The sequence below is a fragment of the Hibiscus syriacus genome, unplaced genomic scaffold, assembly GCF_006381635.1.
Source record: "Hibiscus syriacus cultivar Baekdansim isolate YM2019G1 unplaced genomic scaffold, ASM638163v2 tig00117056_pilon, whole genome shotgun sequence".
In the NCBI taxonomy this organism is placed as follows: Eukaryota; Viridiplantae; Streptophyta; class Magnoliopsida; order Malvales; family Malvaceae; genus Hibiscus; species Hibiscus syriacus.
Genome location: NW_024063539.1, coordinates 1,726,714 through 1,749,609, shown reverse-complemented (window position 1 = coordinate 1,749,609; position 22,896 = coordinate 1,726,714). Strand labels below are relative to the sequence as shown.

Genomic DNA, 22,896 nt, shown 5'->3' with positions numbered 1-22,896 from the left:
CGCTCATATGGCCAAGCCTTTGGTGCCATAGGTTTGATTTTCTATCAACATCTGCTGCAACCCTGATATTCTCTAAATTTGAGGTTACATAAAGAGTACCAGTCTTCTTACCACGAGCAATGACGAGTGCTCCTTTGGTAATCTTCAATTCACAGCCTGAAAAGGTTGTACTATAACCTTCTCCATCAAGCTGTCCAACAGAAATCAGATTTCTTTTGAGGCCAGGAATATGTCTCACTCCTTTCACCGTCCAGGTGGTCTGGTTTGGTAACTTTAGTCGGATGTCTCCTTTTCCGACGATCTTCAAGGTTTTATCATCAGCTAGATGAACCTTCCCAAAATCACCACTGACATAGTTCTCCATGATTTCTTGGCATGGGGTGGAGTGCAAAGATGCCCCTGAATCCAAGATCCATAATTCAATAGGACTGTTGACGCTTAGAATCATGACATCACCTATCTTCTCTGTCATGTTGGCAGATTCTTGTGCGCTAGTATCTTTTTTTAGTGCTCGACAATCTCTTTTAAAGTGACCCTTCTTGCCACAATTACAGCAGGTAAAATCTTTCTTTCTCGTTCTGGATTTTCCCCGTCTGGATTTCGATCTGCCACGATTTGAATTTCTTTATGAAGTTCTCCCTCTAAACTTTGTGTGCAAGGCTGAGGAGGTTGATGCTTCACCCGATTCTCTTCGTCGATTTTCTTCACTCAATACTAGATCCCACACATCGTCAAATTTTAATTTGTTGTTTCCCGATGAGTTGCTGACTACTGTAACAGTAGCATTCCAACTGTCTGGTAGAGATGATAAGAGAATTAAAGCTCAAACTTCATCATCGAATTCAATTTCCACTGAACTCAACTGGGTTGTGATTGTGTTGAGTTCATTTAGGTGTTGTGCCACCAATGCCACTTCCTCCATTCGTAAATTGAATAATCGTCTCATCAAATGAACTTTTTTTGAGGCCGATGGCTTCTCATACATACTGGAGAGAGCCGCCATAAGACCTGTCGTGGTTTTTTCCTTTGCTATGTTGAAAGCAACATTGCGGGATAACGTTAGTCGGATAACTCCGAGAGCTTGTCTGTCGAGAATAGTCTAGTCTTCATGCTCTCTGGTTGCTTTCCTGATAGGGGTTGATATAGATTTTTCTGGTATAGAAAATGTAACATCCTCAATATCGGGTTAGTGATCAAATTGTAAAGTTTCAGAATTTGGTGACTAAAGTATAAGAATGAAATAGTTCAATGATTATTGGATATATATGATGAAGGTTAATTAGTAATTATTAAAGGAAATTAAGGGTTAAATGGTCATTTGACCAGAAAGATTTTTATATTCCTTTTAAAGGTAATATAAACGTGGGGAAATATGAGAAACATCCAGAGTTCTCTTCTCCTTTCTTCTTCTTCATACGTGGGAGAGCAAGGCAAAGGTAAGTTTAATTTCAGTTGGTTAATTCTTGAGTTTTAAGCTTAGTTTTGATTCTTTGGGTATTAAATAAGCTTAAGGAAAGCTTATATGGGATTTAAACAATAAGATAAATGAATTATGAAGGAATTTGCAATATGAGTTTTAAGATGAAATTTTGATATGGTATGGTTGTTGAAGTTTTATGGATGAATTTGACTTGTCATCAATCTAATTAAGAAGTATGAAGTGTTAGAATTGGAATTAGAACACATTGAAAATTTGGTATGATTTTTGAATCTCATATGGAAGATAGGATTTTGAGGTTTAAGATGAAATAAATGAATATAGATTGGTTTAAGTATGTGTACTAGAGTTAAGAATGAAAAAGGGGACGATATATGAAGTGTTTGAGAGAAAATGAAGTAATTTTCGGGCTGAAATATGATTTCTGGGCAAGGGGAATCGGTACCCATTCAAGGGGAACCGATACCCCTTCAAACGAACAACATTTCCAGAATGTCATTAGGGAATCGATACCCCCATAGTAGGGAACCGATTCCCCCTAAAGGAAAAATATGAATATTGGTTTAATAAGTTCGTTTAAGTTGCTAGTATCCAATTACAAGGTGTAGGTATCTAATGATTGCCTCAAAATGTACATTTATGTAGATTCTACGCATAAAGCAATTCCGGAACGTTTGGCAAGTAAGATCGATAAAGGGAAAGATAAGAGATTGGAATTGACTAGTGAGGCCAGGTGAGTGCATATTCAATAGTATATGATGTACGATGGGAATAAGACTTGCGATGAGTCTATTTCCTTAAGTGTTACACATGAATGCATGATTAAAGGCATGAGTTGAATATTCATGTATGTATGCTTGATTATATGGATTGATCTGTTCTTTTATGTGTTAAGTGATAAAGTATAAGTGATTACATAAGAAAGGTTATGAATTATATGAGATATAAACTATGTGATCATAGTAAAATATAATTATATTATTAAATGATAAGTGAAATAAGCTAGATAATATTGATCTATAGGATAATGTGAGAATAGTACACTAACTAGGAGATTTGAACATAAATGATAATATGAGCATATAAGATAAGCTAGATGGGAAAGATTCATATGTTTAAATAAAACTATAACACAGGGGTTGTATGATAGAAATTTATGAAGCTATATGAGAAGATTATAAGAGTTATATGAAATTGAATTAAGTAAACAGATTAGATTATATATATATAAAGAAATAATAGAAGTGAGATGTGTTTATAAGTCTGACATAGATGAATATGAATATGAATTATAAGAGTGTTATATGATTTATATTAGGATAAATCTTGAGAATATATATATATAGATAGATATGAAATGAAATGAGTTATATGAATACATAATTATGTGATGAAATGGTGGATTACCTTAACATGTGAATATATATATATATATGTCTAAGAGAAGGCATAAGATTAAGATATAAGCAATGTGACTATAAGTATATGTGCTCTAAGTGATATGACTTATATGTATTTCTATTATAATGTTACATGATATGTTATGTATGTTAAATGAATTATGTGAGGGTATAAGAAATGATATGAAATATATATGTGAAAACAAGTATATGTTATGAGATAAGACCTATGACTATAAGCTACGTGAATGTGTTTCTATATGTTATATGAAGTATATGATCTTATGTGAACAAGATATGATAAGTATGTTTACATGAATAAATGTGATTAGGTGAGAAATGATAGAAATTATATGATAACATGATATATGTGACATGTGAATTATATGGAAATGATCTATGTGTAAGTGAACTACGTGACTATGTGATAATATGAAAAGAAGCTATGTGATACGTGATATGTGATACGTGAATTACAAGTTTATGTGAATATTTGAAATGAAATAAATAATAACGCCCATGTTATGTGTCATGAGAGCTAGGGGTATAGTTGGCATGCCAAGAGTCGAGGGTCTACGCGGTCCTTCGGGACATATGTATATTCTTTGGAACATGTGTGAAGTCTTGAAAGACACATACTTGATCCCTAGTATATGTATATGATTCTTAAGGAATTCTATGTGGTCCTTATGGACATCATTATATGGCACTACGGTGTAATTCTACGCGGCACTTCGGTGCAATTATACGAGCTGTGGTGACAGCATTAGTGCACAACCTCTATAGACTCACATATCGATAGTTCTCACATATGTACATGGGCTAATCCAGAGATATGAACAAATATATGTTAGTGGTATGATAAATGTTATAGAAATGATATGATGTTGTGTGTGTATAGTGTTTGATTGAAAAGGTTAACCATAAAAGTATGTGATTACATGATAAACTGTTAATGATGAATTATGTGTATGTATGGATTTACTGCAATTGATCTGATATGATTTTATATGATACGAAGAATGCATGGAATTGATATAACATGATAGAACAGAACATGCATGTATCGATATATGTTATAAAGTGCATTATAAGTTGTTATGCCTCACTAAGTCTTCGACTTAGCGTGTGATTGTTTCACACGTAGGTTTCGAGAAGAGTAAAGAGTAATGCGGAGCAAGACAGGTCAGTTTTCCTTACCAAATATCAGATCAGGAAATATAGGTACTGTATATAGAGTGTAGTTGACATGTAGTCTAAAGACATAAATTGTATGAACTCTGATATATATTTTGTAAACGTTTTGAATAAGTTAAATGTTATCAAAGTTTTTAAATTACTCACTATTTTATACGAATAAATGTTTGAAAAGTCAATGTGACACTTCGGACTCGTATCCGGGTCGGATACGGGTTGGGGGTGTTACAGAAAATCTTCGATCTGCATCTTTCAAAAGCCAAAGTATGCACCATCGAACTTTTCAATTTTCACCTTCCATTCGTCTGCAGCCATCGCTCCCACTCGAATATGGCTTTGTTTGGATCGTTTCTGACAATTCTTGCGAACCACCGTGTATTAGAACACCTCCGTCGACAAATTCGTATCGTCGACAAATTTTTTACTATTCACGAAATTTACCATTCACGTTAATATTAATAAATAGTAACCTCGTAAAAATTGACAAAATTCACAACCAAAAGCTCTGATACCAGTTGTTGGGTTAAAATCGAGAACGAGTAATTTCCCTCTAACTGAGAATGTAAAATAAAAGCGGAAAAATAATACCCGAAATTGATAACGGAGTTCAGCCAATTTGCTTACGTCTCCGGACTGTTGCAGATCTTTTACTAAGAAAGAAAATTTACAGGTGCTTACAAAACACTCACTACTTACAAGAAAGCTCTCTAGTATTGGGAGAAAGAAATGACTTTTGGGATTTTGAGATGATTTTGAAGCTAAATGGGATAGGGTATTTATAGTTGAAGCTTGAGGACTATTCTTATAAATACCCTAAAGTTTAATGACTCAATTTGGTGTTTATCCGTTTATAATTTTTCAACAAAAACTGCCCAAATTGTTGAATTATATTCAGCCTCCCATGTTTTAATTGTTTAATTTCAACAAATAGCAGGTAAAGCTGTTTTCTCTTTATTTTTCCTGCTAGTTTGTATTTTGCCTTTTAGCATAGAGAGGGGCGAAGGAATCATATATCTTGTTACTACAATGCATGAACTGTTCATGGCGCTTGTACTGTATCTTGTCTGATTTTGCTAGTTCTAGAAATTGAAATATTGGTAGGGTTCTAAGCTATGCTGCCAATTAGAATGCTTGCATGAACTGTGGTCAATCTTGGTTCCCGTTATTTGATCGTCGGTGCAATCTAACTGTTTGAACCCTTGATGCAGGCCTGCAGCTGCCAGAAAGTCTCCTGCATTTGGAACCACTGCACCGTCTAATCCAGGAGGTGAAGCCGGGAACAAGAAAGCTGGAAATGCAAAGGATCATAAGCAAAGAAAATTCTTTCTTCCAAAAGGTTTGATCATTGGTATCAAGTGTGCATTGCTTTTTGCCCTTTCCATATGAGCTTTGTGGTGTTGCTTTAACTGACATCAATGTACGCTCAAGTTCATTTCCATGGATTATCATGAAAGGTAAATTGAACTCAATGGAATTGTACGAATAGCTTCCAAAATGGTAATCTTGTTATTATATGCCTTACTTTTCCCTACCGAACATCAAAAGTAAACATAACTTAAAAGGGCACCTAAGTTACCTTGACTTTATAAAAGGTTTCAAAGATGAGGGAGTAATATATATGATTTATGTTCAACCTTGAATATGTTTGTGCTCGGTCTTTTTCCCTATTTTCAACTATCTCGGGTCAAGTTCGTCGGCTCACTTAAAACATACTTCAGCTGTTCGTACTTGGCACCTGCAAAGAGGAGTTGGTGGGTGCAAGGAGTTTAATAAGAAATTTCAAGCCAGAAAAAGTGATGTATTCGGGGAGATTGAAGAAAGGAGGCTCAAATTTTATCATGTTATCGACATCTGATGCAGTAAGGTAACTTACCTCTTTCATCATATCTGATGCAGTAAGGTAACTTATCACTTTCATCATAGCAGAAAGTTAAATGAAAAATACTCATGATTATTATTTTATCTAAATTTCATAGATTAAAATAAAAATTAAACCTTTTCATTAATATGTCATGTCATCAAATTAAGGATAACTAACGTCTCAATGACCAAATCTAAATAAAATGAGAAGATAAATGATCAAAAATCAAGTTTTTTGATTTTGGTAAGGAACAGTATACAAATATTAAACGAAAGTGATCAATCTTACAATTTATCCTAAAATAATTGATACGATCAGTATCGTTCAATACAAATGAAGGGAAAGATCAAATTCATTCTCCAGGGTTTTCTGCATGAAGAAGATAGAAACGAGTTCTCCGCAATAATGAAAGTTTGTTAACCACTATGCTTACAAATGATCAGTTTCCCTCGGAAATCCATAGCAACTAGACATAAGACTTCGTTCGGTTCGGATCGGTCATATGCAGGTAATATCAAACCTTGCATACATTACAGCAGTTGGCAATGAACAAAAACCGATGCTAAATTGCCATTCTCATGTGTAGATCTCTACGGTACAAACTACTGCTAATACATACATGATTCAGTTACAAACTAGCTTAATGTGAATTCGGTGACGCGCATGCAAGATGGATACGAAGTTTGGATTACTTCAGAATCGGAATGAAACACTGGATCCATACTTGCTCCTCATATTGTAATGATCAAACTTTGAGTTATCATAATCAACTGGCTTCGTCTCGACTGGTTTTTTATCTGTCCCGCCTGTTCCAAAAGCCACCTCGGCTGTTTTCTCTCGTTGGCGGTGTCTTGTTCTTTCTTTCTGGGTCTTAGACCTACTGAAAGGAGGTGCCACACCTGGCCCATAGAATTCTGCGTATTCTTGTCGTTTTGAGAAGCGGTGCTTGCTAGACAAAGAAGGATCCCTAAAACTGCTCGATTTTATCTTCGGAGGCTTCATTTCGGAGTACCTGTCAGTTGTATTAGTTGTATGTGTATGTCGGGTATCAGAAACGGGTGCTGGAGTGGTCTGCTTTTGAACTAACGGAGGAGGGAATTCATCTTCAGGCATTATAAGAGAATCCTTCATCGGTGTAAGACTTTTCTTCGAGCCATTTGATCGGAAACGAGAGGGGACAAAATAGAGGAATACTCTTGCCATTGCTTCAAGGCCAAGCTTAGACAGGTCTGTGACAAGTTGACCGAAAGATGGCCACCCGGGTTCCTCTTTCATGCTATCGACAATCGGTGTTGGCTTCTCCTTGCTTGGTTGTTCTTTGAATTCTTTATCAGAAGGTTGCTGCAATAACAGTTTATGGATCGGATTAATTCAAACGTATGAAAACAATGTCAAATGCCACAAAAGCATAAATAGTATTTGGACACACTATTGACTAGCAGAAAATGATGAAATGGATAAAAATGTCACTGAAAGGATTGCGAAGGTTGCTACAACTGTCAGCCTTAAACCATTTGAAACAAAAAAGGAAGAGCCATACCATTCTCGGGAAGAAAGAAGGTCCGTATCCCTGCTTAAGTAAGCAAGTAGCATATCCGGCCAAGACCGCACCAAGAACCATCAGGATATCTGCTAAAAGGACCGTGCTTTCAAAGTTAGCAAGTAATTTGACCTAACCAGACTACAGATGCAAAACCATAATGCTAAAACTTTATGACAGCCTCTCGTTAAAAGGTTTTCAGATTAACTTGAACAACCAATGATTCTAAAGTAAAAATTTGAGATTTAACATGACGATAACTTGTATGGCATAATCACAAGGCTGATGACAAGAAGCCTGTATTCACATAGTAAGTCTATCAACAGCCCAATATTATGGACAACGATACTCCTAATGTTCCCCGTTTTGACAATCTTGACAATATCATTAATCGAACAGAATAAACAATAGATGAGGTGTTATTTTGCTCGAGAAAGTTAACAAAAGTCCAACAAATCGGTAAACTAATTTCTCAAATATTTAACCTAACTAATCTGATCCTTCTTTCCAGATGAGCATGCTATTCAACCAATATTCCATTTCAAAACCATTGCAAAAGCAAACAAATAGGGGAACAACCTGTGGGAGAAACTGAACTATACTGATAATCACAATCATCTTGGTTAAGTGAAATTTGTCGAAGAGCAGCATTTCCTCTATCGATAACTAACAAGGAACAGGTCGGTCGAACATATACCACATCAAAATCATTCGAGAACTTTGCATCCTCACTAGGCCCATCCCTATATCCTGCAACATTCGACTTTCCTCCAGCAATAGTTGTGACACCTGCAAATAATTCCAAGTCAAATCGTCATTTTACGTTAGAAACTAATCTACAATGGGTTCTCTCAACTTTGAACTCCGTTATCTTTTCTCCATGCTGTAAATTGACAATCAAGGATTTCAATGAACAATGCTTAGAGTTGCTTCAATAGCTAAAGTTATTTTAAAGTCTGCACAGAAATTTTATGAAGATAATTCAACTTAATAAACAAGATTTTTTTTTTCTTTTAAATCTACTCTTTATCATTATCGGTCTATACCTGCATCTCCTATCTTTCTAATAGCAAGATTCATGGTATCAGCAACGTATACATTTCCCTTATCATCCATGGTTACACCTTTGGGATGATTGAAACGGGCATCACTCGGCTTTCCATCCACATGCCCTGTGTAACCCTGAAATGACCCAGCAACCAATCTGCCCCGGCTATCTGCAACGATCAACAATTGCATAACAAAAAAGAGCACATATTCATAGCGTTAGATATTTGCCATTTGATCCACTAAATAAACAGCTGAAAATAACTAGAGACTCTCATATTCAAAAGGATTGAACACATACATTGAGACAATGGCGGAGTAATCTTAACAATGTTACTATTAACTTCATCAACAGCAAATAGTTCGCTGTCCTCGGAGACGCAAATCTTGTAAGGAACAACTCCTATCTCATTGCCTTCAACAACAGTCTCAACTAAGTAACCATTCTCAAATTGAAGAACATTGCCATCTGTAAAAATCAAAAACAGAGACCCCATTAAAAAAACAACAGAAGTATAAGAAGATAATCATAATTTTACCTGACTGGGGAGTTTTGGTGGAAGACCTGGTCCATTTAAGTAAAGAAGACAAGTGCTTTATCAATGGCCCTATACAAATCATACAACACATTAACATTTGATTTTAAATATTAGAACCTATATATAAACAAACCCAAAAAAGGGTTTTAAGAAAACGAAAAAGGAAACCTATTTGAGCAAAGTATAGATCAAAGATTTACTAAAAAATAACATCATTTAAACCAACATGAACAAGAAATAAAGCAAAATAACCACAGAAAAGAAAGGTAGCATTCTAAAATGGAAGCATAAAGATGCAAATCTAAATTTGAAAAATATCCATCAAACAAAAAGATGAATAGAATCTAAAATCATTTAGAAAAAAAGAAAAAGATTACCAGTAGGGGCAGCATTAGCTTGGAAATGAAGGGGGTAAAGAGCTAAAAGAAGTATTAGTGTGAAAATCAGATGAGATTCTCTCATTTTTCCCACTACAGAGAAAAAGTGAGACTGTTAGGGCATCTCCAATGCTTCTCCACATTTGGAGAATATCTCCACTGTAGAGAAAAAATTCCTTGCCCATCGTCACATCTCTCGCTACAGTAGCGAAATATTAATTGTTTTGTATTTTTTTTATTTTTAATTCAAATAAATTAAATTACAAGATAAAAAAAATACATTAAAATTATATATATATAAATATTAATTGTTTTGTAATTTTTTGATTTTTTGTATTTTTTTGTATTTTTTCTGATTTTTTATATTTTTTCTGATTTTTTTAAATTAGATTAAGTTGCAAGATAGATAAAAATACATTGAAATTAGATAAATAAACATATTAATTTTTTGAAACATAAAAACTACAACAAACAAAGATGCAACTGCTCATTTTACTCTACGAAATGCACTAATTGAACACTTGTGGAATGAATATTCTAATTCCGAGAATTAAAATATATAATTATGTAACTCATGTTTTTTTCACAATATTATTATGAAATGTAATTTTTTTTTTATTTGTATTATTGCATTGTTATTTATGAATGTTTTATTTATGTTTTTTATCTTGATATTTATTAGAAATATATATGTTTTATTTTATATTTTTAAAATTAATATTATAATAATTAAATATTATGAATAAAATAGATTTAGTAGTAATGTAGAGATAACGCTGGAGATAAATTACTGTTTCATCTTTAGAGTAGAGATAAAAATACATTAGAGTAGAGATGAGCATTGAAGATGGCTTGGGGATTTAAAGACTAATATAAAGTAATATGGGAAAGTAAATAACTTTTCGTTTTCTTTTTTTTTTTTTGGACTCTTTCAAATTTGCTGTTTGCTGTGTAAGTGTTTAATTATATTTTCCAGTCTCAAGTTTGTAGCTTTTGTTTAGTATTTTCAGAATGAGATAAAATTCGGTGCTTTATTTAATATTATATACATAGGCATGGTATAATGACAAAATTATCCCCTATTATTTGTATAAATGGTATTTTAATTTTTGATAAAACTATTTCCTATGAACAAAATCTTTAATAGATTAACGATCAACAAATAATTATGCATCTTGTTATAGTCTTTAATTTTTCAAATGGTATAATGTTAAAATTAACGCTTAATATTTATTAAAATGGTCAATTTGGTCTTTATTCTTTTCTTGGGAGCATTTTGGCCCCCAACTATTTCTTTTGAGTCAAAAAAATCATTTTATGGATAAAAATCATTAGTTAACAAATAATTAATGCTCTAAAATATGGGTTTTTATTATAAAATTAAACATTGAGAGTCAAAATACTAAAAAAAGAATAAGAGTCAATATAATTATTTGATTTAATGTTATGGGCATTTTTACTTTAAAATGAAACATTGAGGGATAAAACATTCAAAAAAAAAATAAGGGCCAAGATGACCATTTTAATGAACGATGAGAGTTAATTTTGATATTATGATTTTTTTTAAATTATATTTTAAAGATATTTAATTAAAATTAAAATTCTTAATTATTATTTAAATAATATTAAATTAAATTCGTGGGTGAGTCGAATGGGGTGGATGACTAAAATCATCCCCTAAAGATTTAAAATTCTCATATATTTTAAATATTATTAATAATCTATCTTCCTTCCCTCAAATTTTAGGGTAAATATACAAATGATCCTCTGACTATAAGATATTGCTTTATTGAGTCTATCGACTATTAAAATTTATAAAATGATCATCTGATTATAGGGAATTGCTTTGTTAAGTCCATCTACTATTAAAAGTTACAAAATAATTATTCGACTATCCATTATGTTACAAACTCGTCCTTTTCCGTTTAAAAGTTAACAATAGTCTAAGTTAGACGTTCCACTATGCTAAAAACAAAGGTACCTTTCACTCCGGAAATGAGATTCCATAAACTGATAAAACCTTCCACTATGCTAAAAGGAGTATCAAGTGTACAAAATACATGCTGACAAATTGATCTGCACACAAGGCGCCGGTCGCAGAAAATTCTCATATGGTGGGAAAGCCGCCCAAGAGAAGAAACAGCTCTACTAAACTTGATGCCTGTAGGAGACTTCCGAAACTGATGAAGAATTGTACTTTTATATTCAAACAGAAAAATATATGTATCACTAAATTTATCTGTTCAATGGCTCTAACTGAACTTCCATTAGTCCAGAATTCTGTGAACTTGAATGTGTGGAGGAGTGCTTTGGGTTTAAAAGGTCAACAGAATCCTCTTCTTCAATGTTGCCGAGGACCCAATTGCCCCTTCCTAAAAGTCGATCCCTCCTCCACTGTCTTTCACGATACTCCAAATATATGACCATCAATGCACCAACCAAGAACCAAATTATTAGTGCCCAGCTAAGTCCATGAACATTTCCTCCTTTATATCTTTCTCCTAAATGCTTCATTCCAGTGAAAAGAGCTGCAATTCCTACAACAATGGCACCTCTGCCAACATTTACATGGAAATACCCCCAAATAATCCTCTTTGTGGAGGCATGCTCACCATTATCAGGTTTCTTAGGCCTGAGGTATGCATTCACTGGTTGCACACAGGCCAAAAATATAGCAGCGATTCCAAACTTGACATGTAATGAGCTAACAAAGAAACCATGAAGTTCGGCAACAGCAAAAAGAACAGCAAGTAGGACAATGGATAATCCCGAATACTGTAGGTAAACATGAAAACGGTACCATCCATCACCTTTTACATGTTTAAGGTATCTAGCAGCCAATATTCCGCCAGGAAATAGAATACCCCAAGCAACGAACATCATAAATCCATGTACAGCTAAGACCGGTCGCAAATCTTGCTCAGCCTCAGAAGAACCACGCATAAGCATCACACGCACGGGCCTTTGACTCGTGACAGAATGCATATTTCTCTCACTAAGATGCTCAGACCACTTGGCACCCATTGCCCAAATTACTCTAAGAGGAGTTGTTGGATCAAGAATGTTCTTGCACTCTGGCTTCTTATCATGACTACTGCATGATGGCTTAAAGGGACGTGTGAATTCCAAAGTAATGATGCCATTTTCTGACTTGCACCTGACATGCGTCAGGTTCTCATTTGTTTGATGCACATTAGAGGCATCCTTTCCATCAATCCAATATGTATTTAGACGCCCTATACCGATATCATCAACCCAGCCCACATAAGCATAGCTATTCACCATTTCACTACCAAAAGCTATTGCAAGATAGCCGCTTTTCTTTACACCACGGGCAGCAATAGATATTGAATCCTCCGATAATGTCCAAAAGAAAGTAACTTGCTGATCGTCTAGAAACACACTATTGTTATACATATCAGAAAGACCACCATCAACAACTTCAACTCTCCACCCCATCTTCGGTTGGTATAATGACTGATAAAACACTTGATCAGGGGTATTCCTATCAGGACCCCAAACCAATTCGTAAGGGCTTGCAACAACTCCTTCTGCTTCCGGCCCTCCAGAATAAATAGTCTCGGTTGCATTCCTCAATGTTGCATTCCCCCCTATATAATCAGAAGTAATATACAAAGCAACATCATGCCCTGTCTGCACCGAGAACTTCACTGGAACCCCTCTTTCCACTCTCAAAACTGGAGCTTCCTTCTTATTAATATACAAAACCTTAGATGGATTCGGTGGATTTGGATAATGCAAAGACTCCCCTGTTGTAACAACTAGGGGCACATTTGCATCGGCAATAATCAAATCTTGGTCCTCCTTATCATCCGCATCCAGTGGCCCAAAACAATCATCCACATTCTCTGAAACATTAAGCACCAAATGTCCATATGCAACCATCTTTGGACCCCCATGATTTTGGGGCAAATAGTATGGCCTGATAAAATCAGGTGGTTTCATCAACCCTAAAGCCCAAATAACTGTCATTTCCTCCACAGGATCCACAAGCAAATCATATTTATCATCGTCCGATTTCAACGGCTTCCTAAACCTAACAAAGGAAACCCCGTCTCTCCTATGTCCATAAACCAACCTAGTATTATTCAACTCCATTCCATTCGTGGAGTTCTCATAAACTACATCAGGACAAACTCCTATAGCTGAACCATCTTTACCATGCAACATGCATTCACTATAACTTGTAATGTAAAAATCATCAACAAAGGGCCTACCTTCCTCAGTAAAAGCCGTCACCGAGACGTCGGCTCCTAACATCAGCTCCTTGGTTGAATTCGGATTTGCCCACCCAAAAGCCATGTAATTCATCGTCTTCGTTGCCGCTTCTAACCCGATCTCGATCCAATTTTCCTCCACATTCAAACTCCACCGAACCCTATAATTACCCGACAAGTTCTTGCAGTTATCGAACATTGTATATACCCGGCTTGGATCTGAATCCGACCTGTTCATGGGGAGGGTAACGTGGCCAAAGTCCGAGAAGGTGGTGACGTCCCAGACGGAGAGAACCTTGATCTGGTCCCAGGTGACGTTAGGGAGCAATTGGACCAAAAACGATTCGTTTCTGTAAGTTGTTTGGTTGAAGCGGTGATCGGAGATCGGGAACCCGCGGGTGATGTTAGAGAAATCGACGGAGACGGCGCCCCAGAAAACGACGTCGGATGAACCGGCTAACATGTCAAACCTGGTGACTTTGAAAGAGCAATCGTCGAGGATCTTGAGATGGCCTCGCAGTTGGTGCTGGACCATCGTGAAATTCGATTCGAACCCGACTAGGGCGCTCGTATGGGAGCATTTCCGACCCGAATCCGCATTGCAAAAGAAGAGGAATGAATTGGTAAGAAAGAACAGGAGTAGAAGACATGCTTTGGAATCGAACATTCGGATCGGATCGCAAGTGATTAGAAAGAACCTGAATTATGATTAAACGGAAATCAATATTTAAGAGAAACCAGGAAAAAAGGGGGGAGCAAGTTATGCCGCGGCGGTGGCTCGGCGGAGACGCGAGTCGTCGACTCGTCGTTTAATTGAACTTTATTGTTTGGTTTGTTTGATTTTTTTCTATTTTTTGGGGTTTCTTTCTTTAGGGAAAAGGAGGCCAATAGAGGTCGGTGGGCGGCAAATGGCAATTTCGTGATTTTATTAAAAAAATTATCCGACATCCTAAACCTTAAAAAACATATGATTTGCATTTAAAACTTGGGGAAAATTATGACAATTTGGCATTAAATATTTTCATTTTTTTATATAATTTATCAATAAACTTGAGAGATGGTTTATATATTATGGATTCTTTGCTTATTTTTATCATCCATGTATTTAAAGGTATTTTTATAAGTTTATTCACGTAGGAATCTTTTTGGTAATTTACCACGCTCGAATGCATTTTAATCACATTAATATATTTAAGCCTTCCTTTATTCTTATTCAATCATTACGGACTATTCCTTAATCCTAAATTTCTTTTAGAAGTTAAACTTAGACTTTTTGAAACAAATAGTATCGACACTAAACAGGATATCAATTTTCAATTCTAGAATATCGATTCTCACATTGAATATCAGTACTAATTTCATGTTTGAATTAACTTTAATTCTTATAGGTATTGATACACTCATACGATGATATGAGTATTGATACTCACCTTGAGTATCGATACTAATATCAGTCTCGATATCTAATTAAATACCTTAATATCGACACTATATCCTCGATATTAATATTCTATGAACATTACATACATTTTCATGAACAATATCGATAATCACAACTATTTTTATCCAATTTTTTTTTACATACTCCTACGATATCGATACCTGACGAATAATAGTAATATTAAAACCTAGAAAATAGTCCTTTTATAGTTCGAAAGGCACTCCAACACATTTCCAAACGTCTTAGACATGGCCTTCATCGTATCCTAAAACTTACGAGAGTAATAGAAAGTCATTTGCACTATCATTGGTTGTCCTGTGATGGTTCTCTGTCTTCTCTATTCTGATCGACGACATCATACTTTGTTTTTCTCCTTATTTGTGTTGAGAGTTTTGGAATGTTCGTGTAAGGTGGGACAATATTTTCGTCTTTGTTGGGCTTTGTGGAGCCTGAATCATGTACATATCTGTTAATTTTTTTATGTATTGGTTTGAATGAATGTATCGTTTCTTGATTTAAAAAAAGTACAATGGACATATTATCTAGACATAATTAACGTTTTGATAAAATAGTTATTTTGATCGTAATTTTTTAAGTATTTTAACTCTTTAACGATTCATTTAAAAAAAATACCCCTTGACTAATGGTTAACACTTCCTACTTATTATATAGATTCATGTGGAGTTTCCATGAGATTTGAACTTCACACCTAACCACCAGGCCATCTTGTTTAATTAATTTATTTTAAGGTCACCTCTAGCCTTCATCTCTACTCTACAATATCTCTATCTCTACTCTAAAAATAAAACAATAATTCATCTCCAGCACTATCTCTATATATAATAAAAAAAACCAAAAATCAGAAGAAAAAATCCTCAACATTCAAATCAGGAAAAACAATACAACGTTAGTTGTAGCGTGCACTGTAGCCCGACGCCACAATCCAGCATAACAATGGCGATGGGTTGGAGCACTCCAAAGTGAAGATGAATGTCACTCCAGTGATGCGCATCGCTGGAGATGGCCTAACTAACAAGTATATTTAGGAGAAATTATAATTGTGATTAATTGTATACATTTATAAAAATTAAATTAATTTATATTTATAATATGAAGAATTATTTTATTTATAATATTTTAAATTTTTTAAACAGTTTTCCTTTTTTTATCTCATTAAATTTATCCTTTAGTGACTTTTTTCACTTTTTAAATTTAATTCTGAAATTTAACTTAAACTATCGTGAACTTTGATTGAAGCCATGGTAAACTTTTTTATTAGGAAAAAGATTGATTTTTTATATAAAAAAAACAACTAAATAAATGAATCGCCCATACTCTCATGTAAGTAAGGATAGATACGATACTCAAATTTGACGACTTCTAACTCGACCTAATTCTATCGGATTGGATTTTTTAAAAGAAAAAATCAGATTTAGATTAGGTTATGTCAAGTTTTTTATATTATATATGGTTCGGGTTTTAAGTGAAAATACTCGACTCAAAAAATAATGCAATTCTATATTATATATTTAAAGATAATTATAATAATACTCTTATATATACTATTTTTTCAATTAGAATCCTATTTTTATCAAATAAAATTAATATTTTTATAAATATATTTATTTCGGTAGGATTGAATTCAAATTTAATAAAATTACCTTAAACTTCAGTCTGGTCAAATTACAGATAAATGATATATATTTTTTCAAGTCGACTCGAGTTGATTGAAAATCCAATCTAACCCGACGCATACCCAACCTACGTACAATGAGGGCAGTTGCCTGCGACTAGAGTTTAGTCTATCTTGGTCATCTATGTATCCAACGATAGAAATTAAGAGAAAAATAAGCGCAAATCGTGCTAGTAAATATTGCTCAATCGGAGCGCTAGATAAGTATTGTGTGGAGAAGTCATTTCTTCTTATTTGGTTCGTATGTATACTAAACGAGGTCAGGGATAAATCGATAGAATATCAAGGGACGTGTTTGTATTTAGGGTTATAATGAGATACACATATCACGAGTTATTTAAGATTGATTCAATTAATATTTAAATCGAATGGATTCGATTCAAGTTCGATTTCGATTCGAATTTTTAATAAACCGAAGCGAACTACTTGATACTTGACTCGAAAAACTCGCAAGCTACTCGAAAAAATAATATATTAAAACTTTAGAATTTTTAAATTAAATTATTAGTAATATTAATATTTATATTTTTGTATAATAATAAAAAAGTTTTCTTGTACTTAAGGTTTGGGTTTGAGTCCGAGTTAAGCTTCAATTTTTTTATTTCAAGTGAAACTTGAAAATTCTAAGCTTACGAGCTTTCAAGTCGAGTCGAGCTTCAATTTTTTTTTTATTTCGAGTTTGAGTCGAATTTGACAAATTTAAGTTCGTGAATTTTTTAGTCGAGTAGAGCTCAGCAATACTCGAGCTCGACACGATTCGTTGACAGTCGTACTTGCACCTCTAAAAATTTAAATTTTACATATATTTTAAGTATTTTTAATAATTTTTATTAATAATCCGATTTCTTATCTCTTAAAATTACACTTTAAATAGTTTTAATATATTTTATTAAATTCATATCCTTAACATAAAATTTTATATCTGAATATGTTTGCATGCGAATAGAAAAACAGTAATACAACACTGTAATATTCTCAAATATAACTCTGATTCAGTTCCTCCTCAAGTTACGGGTCAACCCTATCAACGTTTCCACCCCAAACTTAGGTTTAAACTAACAACATCCTATTAAAAACGTCCCCTTGCCTAATAAATCAAAATCTTATTTATACAATTTAAGGGTTTTTATCATTAGATTGAATGAGATTGATGTCACATAATTTATAAAGAATAAGATTCAAATTTAAAACACAATATTAATTAGTATTAATGTCCGGTATTTTCTTCGAATCGTATTCCGTTACAAAAAAAAATGTAAAAAGGTTTACAAAGAGTAGATTATTCATCTACATAAGACTGTAGGACTGTAAATGAGATGAGACATATCGTGAAATATTTTAGTTTGATTCGGTCAATGTTTGATTAACATTCGAAGTAAGTAGATTCGATTTGACTCGAATTCTTAACAAGCTGAACTAAATTATTTGATACATGATTAGAAAATTTCACGAACAACTCAAAAGAATATATTAAAATTTTAAATTAAATTATTAATAATATTAACATTTATATGTAGTTTTTTTATAAAAAAATAATATGAGGTTTTTATGTATTTTTGTTTAATCTTAACATCTATCTTTGCATATACTGCAAAAAAAATGAGTTCAATCCATGTCTTTTTGTATTTAACTCTTGCGACTTTAGCATCTCTTGTCATGTCCCGAGCAATCCATGAAACCGCCATTGCCAAAAACACGAGTAGTGGATGGCTGATTACGGTCAAAAATATGCCATCAGCTCGGAGAAGGAGAAGCTCTTAATATATTCAAGGAGAACTTGGAATATATTGAGAGCTTCAACAATGGCGGAAACAGGAGTTTTAAGTTGGGGCTCAATGAATTTCGTTGCGTCTCACACTGGATACAACATGCAAGACAACCTCGCAATGTCCGAATCGACATCGTTTCTGTATGAAAAGTTTTCAGATGCTCCCGCAAGCTTCGATTGGAGGGACAAAGGTGCCGTCACTTCTGTTAAGAATCAAGGCAGATGTGGTAAGTATTAATTTGTATCTACAATAATCCACTTATATAAATGTAAAATGTAACTTCTTATATAATTTTATTATATCTCCGGAGATGTTCTTGGAAAACCTCTAAACCATCGACCAAAATCTTTAGACATATCTCTTCGTTTACCATAGTCTTTGACAAGCTTACATCTTTTGAACAAAACCCAAGGTCTAATTATTAAATTTATCTAGTCCGTGAGCCTACAAATAATTATAATGATCATAGGATTGACATATGCACTAAAGACCACTATAAATATTCTAATCAAGATTAAAAAATGGATTAATTGTTCATTACCACGGTCGTCTCTTTTTCTCTTAACATTGATCAACAGTCGTTCTCTCACTAGTCGTGTCCAAATTAAAAAGAATAAATTGTCTGCGACCGATGAATTAAATTTTATGATCAACAAATTTATATTATTTTTAATAGTACCCTCATTTGAGCTTAATCAAACTTCCGCCATTATATACTTTTGCAGGATGTTGTTGGGCATTTTTAACAGTGGCAGCCATGTTGGATTAAAATCCATAATTATGGTTATTCCTTATTTCTGCAAGGATGTAATCGAAAGTAGTTATTGTCTGTACTTATAACTCTGTTCCTCATCAAATTATAAATATAACTTTAATGATATTTACACTTTTATGAGAATCCATGGGGAGATACTTGGGGTGAACATGGGTTTATGAGAATCCAAAGGGGTGCCGATACACCAGGTGGCTTATGTGGCATCGCCATGAAAGGTTCTTTTCCGGTCGCGTAACTTCGTTTAATCCACATTTCTCTATCTGCGAAATAAAATTACATGTACTAAGCCGTTGTTTTTGTAGCATTTGTACTTCTAAATTTTAAGAAACAAGCTAGTGTTATATTTATGTTCTTAACTCCCTCTCTCTCCTTTTAATTTCATTAATTAATTTTTTTAATGTTCAATGCAAAATCATCATATGAAAATAAAAAAAAGACTAATTATTTTATACAAATTTGATGGAATAAGGAAATTAAATTTAAAATATTCTTCATCGTTCTTCGTTCTTTCATCTAAAATTTCATTTTTTCATTCATTAAAATTGATTTTTTCTCAAAAACAAAGTTGCTAAGCTCACAAAACCACACCATCAAGAGACGATGGGTACTCCATACCAAACCAAAACCACAGCTTACAAAATACAATCTACAAAACGAGATTGTTAGCATTAAGAGACAACACCAGTAGTAGTAGTAGAGGCACATGGGAAAGAAAACATCTTGTAACATCACGTCGAATAGATGAAGAGCAGATAAACTGAAGCATCAGACACTAAGAAACAAGATGTATCAACAGATTTTGTACACACATGCGACACCAATGAAAATTGAAGCAGCAACTGAACCATCGTGATTAGATCATAAAAGAGGAGATACGGTGGATAAGAAGCTTGATGTTGGGTTGAGTAGGTATAAAGAGCATAAAAAAGGAATAGGCTCTTAAAGCTCGAGCCATGAGGGTTCTCAAGCAAAAAAATAAAAAAATTTGTATGAAGGGGCAACATGATATACTTTATAATCAATCATTCATCATTGATCAAGTTGGCTTTGGCTTATGAGGGAATGTAACCATCATGATCAGATCATAGCTAACCAAATCAAAAGAATGCATAAGTGAACAAGTTCACAATATTTCCATGAAGAGATTTCAGTTCAACACCAGATTTGCTACAAGAGATTCCGGTAGTAGAAGCTTGAAAGGGAAAAAAACAAAAGCAACTTAACATTCGCCCACCGTGGGGCTCGAACCCACGACCACAAGGTTAAGAGCCTTGCGCTCTACCGACTGAGCTAGACGGGCTTTTTTGATTTAATATTTTATATAATAATATCAAAAGTATTATTCAGTTTACCGTGGGAACAAGAAAAAAAAGGATGAAAAAAGCTCACTAATACACGCGGGTTAATTGAAAAGGAAAAGTTCTAACTTGTTTGATTTTCTTATATAAAAAGAACAAAGCTAAGAAACTAATGACATGATTAATGGGGTATCCTATCATACAAAAAGTTATCATTTTGGTGATATATACTAATATTTAAAACGATGTTTATGTTAATTTTGTCAATGATTTTTAAAAAAAAAATTAGACAAAGCATGTTTTTAGCAAATCAAAGTTTGGTTCCAATATAACTCTTAACTTATCCGATCTGAAAAACATAAACTGATATATATAAAGCTAAAGAGATGCCACTAAGTTACACGGAGTTTGCAACTGGATAAGAAGCTTGCATGGCTAGACCACATAAACCACCTGTTGTATTCACACCCCTTTGAATCTTCATAAACCCTTTGTCACCCCAGTTCTCTCCCCACGAATTCTTCACCACCCAATACTTCAAACCATCTGCATTCGTACCATACCCGACGACTGTGACCGCATGGTTCAGATCGGTGCCACAATCTCCGGTGAACACCCCATCGCCCTGAAAAAACCTAAACGCTGGTCCACTACCGTCGATCGCAACCGAGACGGGTTGATTCGTGACGGCTTTGAGCAACGCGTCCTCGTCGTTTGCAGGCACCACTTCGTAGCCGGTGATGGTGAATACTTTGCTTGCCTGTTTCACTGTGTCACAAGTTTCTTGGAGTTCATTGTACGGGTAGGTTTGTTCTGTGGCTATTCCTCCGTTTTGGATTAGGTATTGGTACGCATCCACCATTACACCGCCGTTGCAACCTTGGTTTTCACCGTTTCTGCTGCAATCCACCAGTTGTTTCTCGGATAAGGAGATTAACTTACCTGTGTTGATTTGGGTCAATGATTCAATGGCTGCCACTGCTGCAAATGCCCAACAACTATCTGAAGAAAAACATCAAAATAATACTGTTGTAAAATAATATAATTAGTATTATCTAATAAATAATACTAAAGTAAAATAGAACAGTTTACTATGCATTGTTTAAAGTCATTTATAAGAAATAATTTTACATGGATTGGTGTAATCGTAAAAGTAGACATTACTCATCAAGGTTAATATAGCATTTCAAATCATGTACACCAGGAGTGAAATAAAATCCTTACTCTCTTTAACAAGAAATTCTTCAACAACAAAAAAAAGAATAAAAACAAAAATATCTCAAATAGGGGAGGCGTACTATAAAAGTAGTAAAGGGGCAAATGTACTAAGTCTCGATAAAGTGCATCTCATTATTTTAGAGAAAATATTAAATTTAATTTAATGTGTTAAGGAAAATAAAAAAAATAAAGTTGTATATTTATTTTTTTGAAAAGAGTATTAAAATGTTAAATTCATTTTTAAATTTTAAAATACGCTACTAAAAATTACTCGCTCCAACCATTCACTCTCCAAAAGTATCAACATCTGCATTACTCACAAACTTAACCTTTTTCAATTAGATAACAATAACAGTAGCAAAAAATCAGTAAATAACTATAAAACTTACTGCATTTTCCCTGTTGTTTAACAGGAGTGACGGCACCTCGATCCCTCCAATCGAAGCTTATATCCAGTGGCACTTGATCCTTGGAAATATCTGAAAGTTTTGCATACTTAAACGATGTCGATTCAGACTTATGCATCTTATGATATCCACTGTGAGCTGCAATGAATTCATCTTGTGTCAAATCTGCATACTCATTCAGGCCTAACTTAAAACTCCTGTTTCCGGCATTGTTGAAGCTCTCGATATATTCCAAGTTCTCCTTGAATATATTAAAACGCTTCTCCTTCTCCGATTCACTGTTATAATTTCGACCATAATCAACCATCCACTGTTCATGTTTTTCAACAATGGCGATTTCATGGATTGGTCGGGACATGACAAGAGATGACAAAGTACTAAGAATTAAAAACGAAAACACATTGATTAAACCCATTCTTTTGCAATATATGTAAAGATTCAACAGTATTTCTTTTGGCTAATTGCTGATCAGTGAAGAAGTAGGAAGCAATGCATGTGTGTATATATACCACGATGCATGAGAATTGAACGGCTCGTTTTAGAAGTTAATTCAGAAAAAAAAATCAATAATTTAGACATTATACCTTGTTTGCTTTGTGTTTATCACTGATTTACTTCATTTGCTTTTCTTTGACTTGATTCCATTCCTTTTAAGCCC

At 34.0% G+C, this 22,896-nt stretch overlaps 3 protein-coding genes and 1 non-coding gene across 4 annotated transcripts; all 4 read right to left on the bottom strand.

The window, feature by feature from the left end:
* Positions 1–6,282: 6,282 nt before the first annotated feature.
* On the bottom strand, positions 6,283–9,511 carry LOC120197940. The gene is made up of 7 exons (XM_039199340.1): positions 9,400–9,511; positions 9,023–9,091; positions 8,785–8,952; positions 8,483–8,653; positions 8,016–8,225; positions 7,437–7,525; positions 6,283–7,237 (listed from the first exon to the last, which is right to left on the bottom strand). Exons 1-7 carry the CDS (start codon positions 9,482–9,484, stop codon positions 6,590–6,592), a joined length of 1,440 nt encoding a protein of 479 aa, XP_039055271.1. The 5' UTR covers positions 9,485–9,511; the 3' UTR covers positions 6,283–6,589.
* A 1,870-nt stretch (positions 9,512–11,381) lies between these two features.
* Positions 11,382–14,435, bottom strand: LOC120197939 (cytochrome b561, DM13 and DOMON domain-containing protein At5g54830-like). The gene has a single exon (XM_039199338.1). The coding sequence runs from the start codon at positions 14,302–14,304 to the stop codon at positions 11,635–11,637; it is 2,670 nt and encodes an 889-aa protein (XP_039055269.1). The 5' UTR covers positions 14,305–14,435; the 3' UTR covers positions 11,382–11,634.
* A 6,107-nt stretch (positions 14,436–20,542) lies between these two features.
* Positions 20,543–20,615, bottom strand: TRNAK-CUU. Its single transcript has one exon. It is a non-coding gene; the product is annotated as a tRNA-Lys (tRNA).
* Positions 20,616–21,010: 395 nt separating this feature from the next.
* On the bottom strand, positions 21,011–22,653 carry LOC120198132 (ervatamin-B-like). The gene is made up of 2 exons (XM_039199508.1): positions 22,221–22,653; positions 21,011–21,615 (listed from the first exon to the last, which is right to left on the bottom strand). Exons 1-2 carry the CDS (start codon positions 22,651–22,653, stop codon positions 21,011–21,013), a joined length of 1,038 nt encoding a protein of 345 aa, XP_039055439.1.
* Positions 22,654–22,896: the final 243 nt, after the last annotated feature.

What these genes read in the sequence shown, in the direction of transcription:
- LOC120197940 (XM_039199340.1), bottom strand. Translation starts at nt 9,484, where the DNA reads ATGAGAGAATCTCATCTGATTTTCACACTAATACTTCTTTTAGCTCTT. An exon ending in TAGAAAGATAGGAGATGCAG is followed by an intron (nt 8,226 to 8,482) that starts GTATAGACCGAT and finishes AATTATTTGCAG; the next exon opens with GTGTCACAACTATTGCTGGA. An exon ending in CTTCTTTCTTCCCGAGAATG is followed by an intron (nt 7,238 to 7,436) that starts GTATGGCTCTTC and finishes CTGTTATTGCAG; the next exon opens with CAACCTTCTGATAAAGAATT.
- LOC120197939 (XM_039199338.1), bottom strand. Translation starts at nt 14,304, where the DNA reads ATGTTCGATTCCAAAGCATGTCTTCTACTCCTGTTCTTTCTTACCAAT.
- LOC120198132 (XM_039199508.1), bottom strand. Translation starts at nt 22,653, where the DNA reads ATGGGTTTAATCAATGTGTTTTCGTTTTTAATTCTTAGTACTTTGTCA. An exon ending in TAAACAACAGGGAAAATGCA is followed by an intron (nt 21,616 to 22,220) that starts GTAAGTTTTATA and finishes GTTTTTCTTCAG; the next exon opens with ATAGTTGTTGGGCATTTGCA.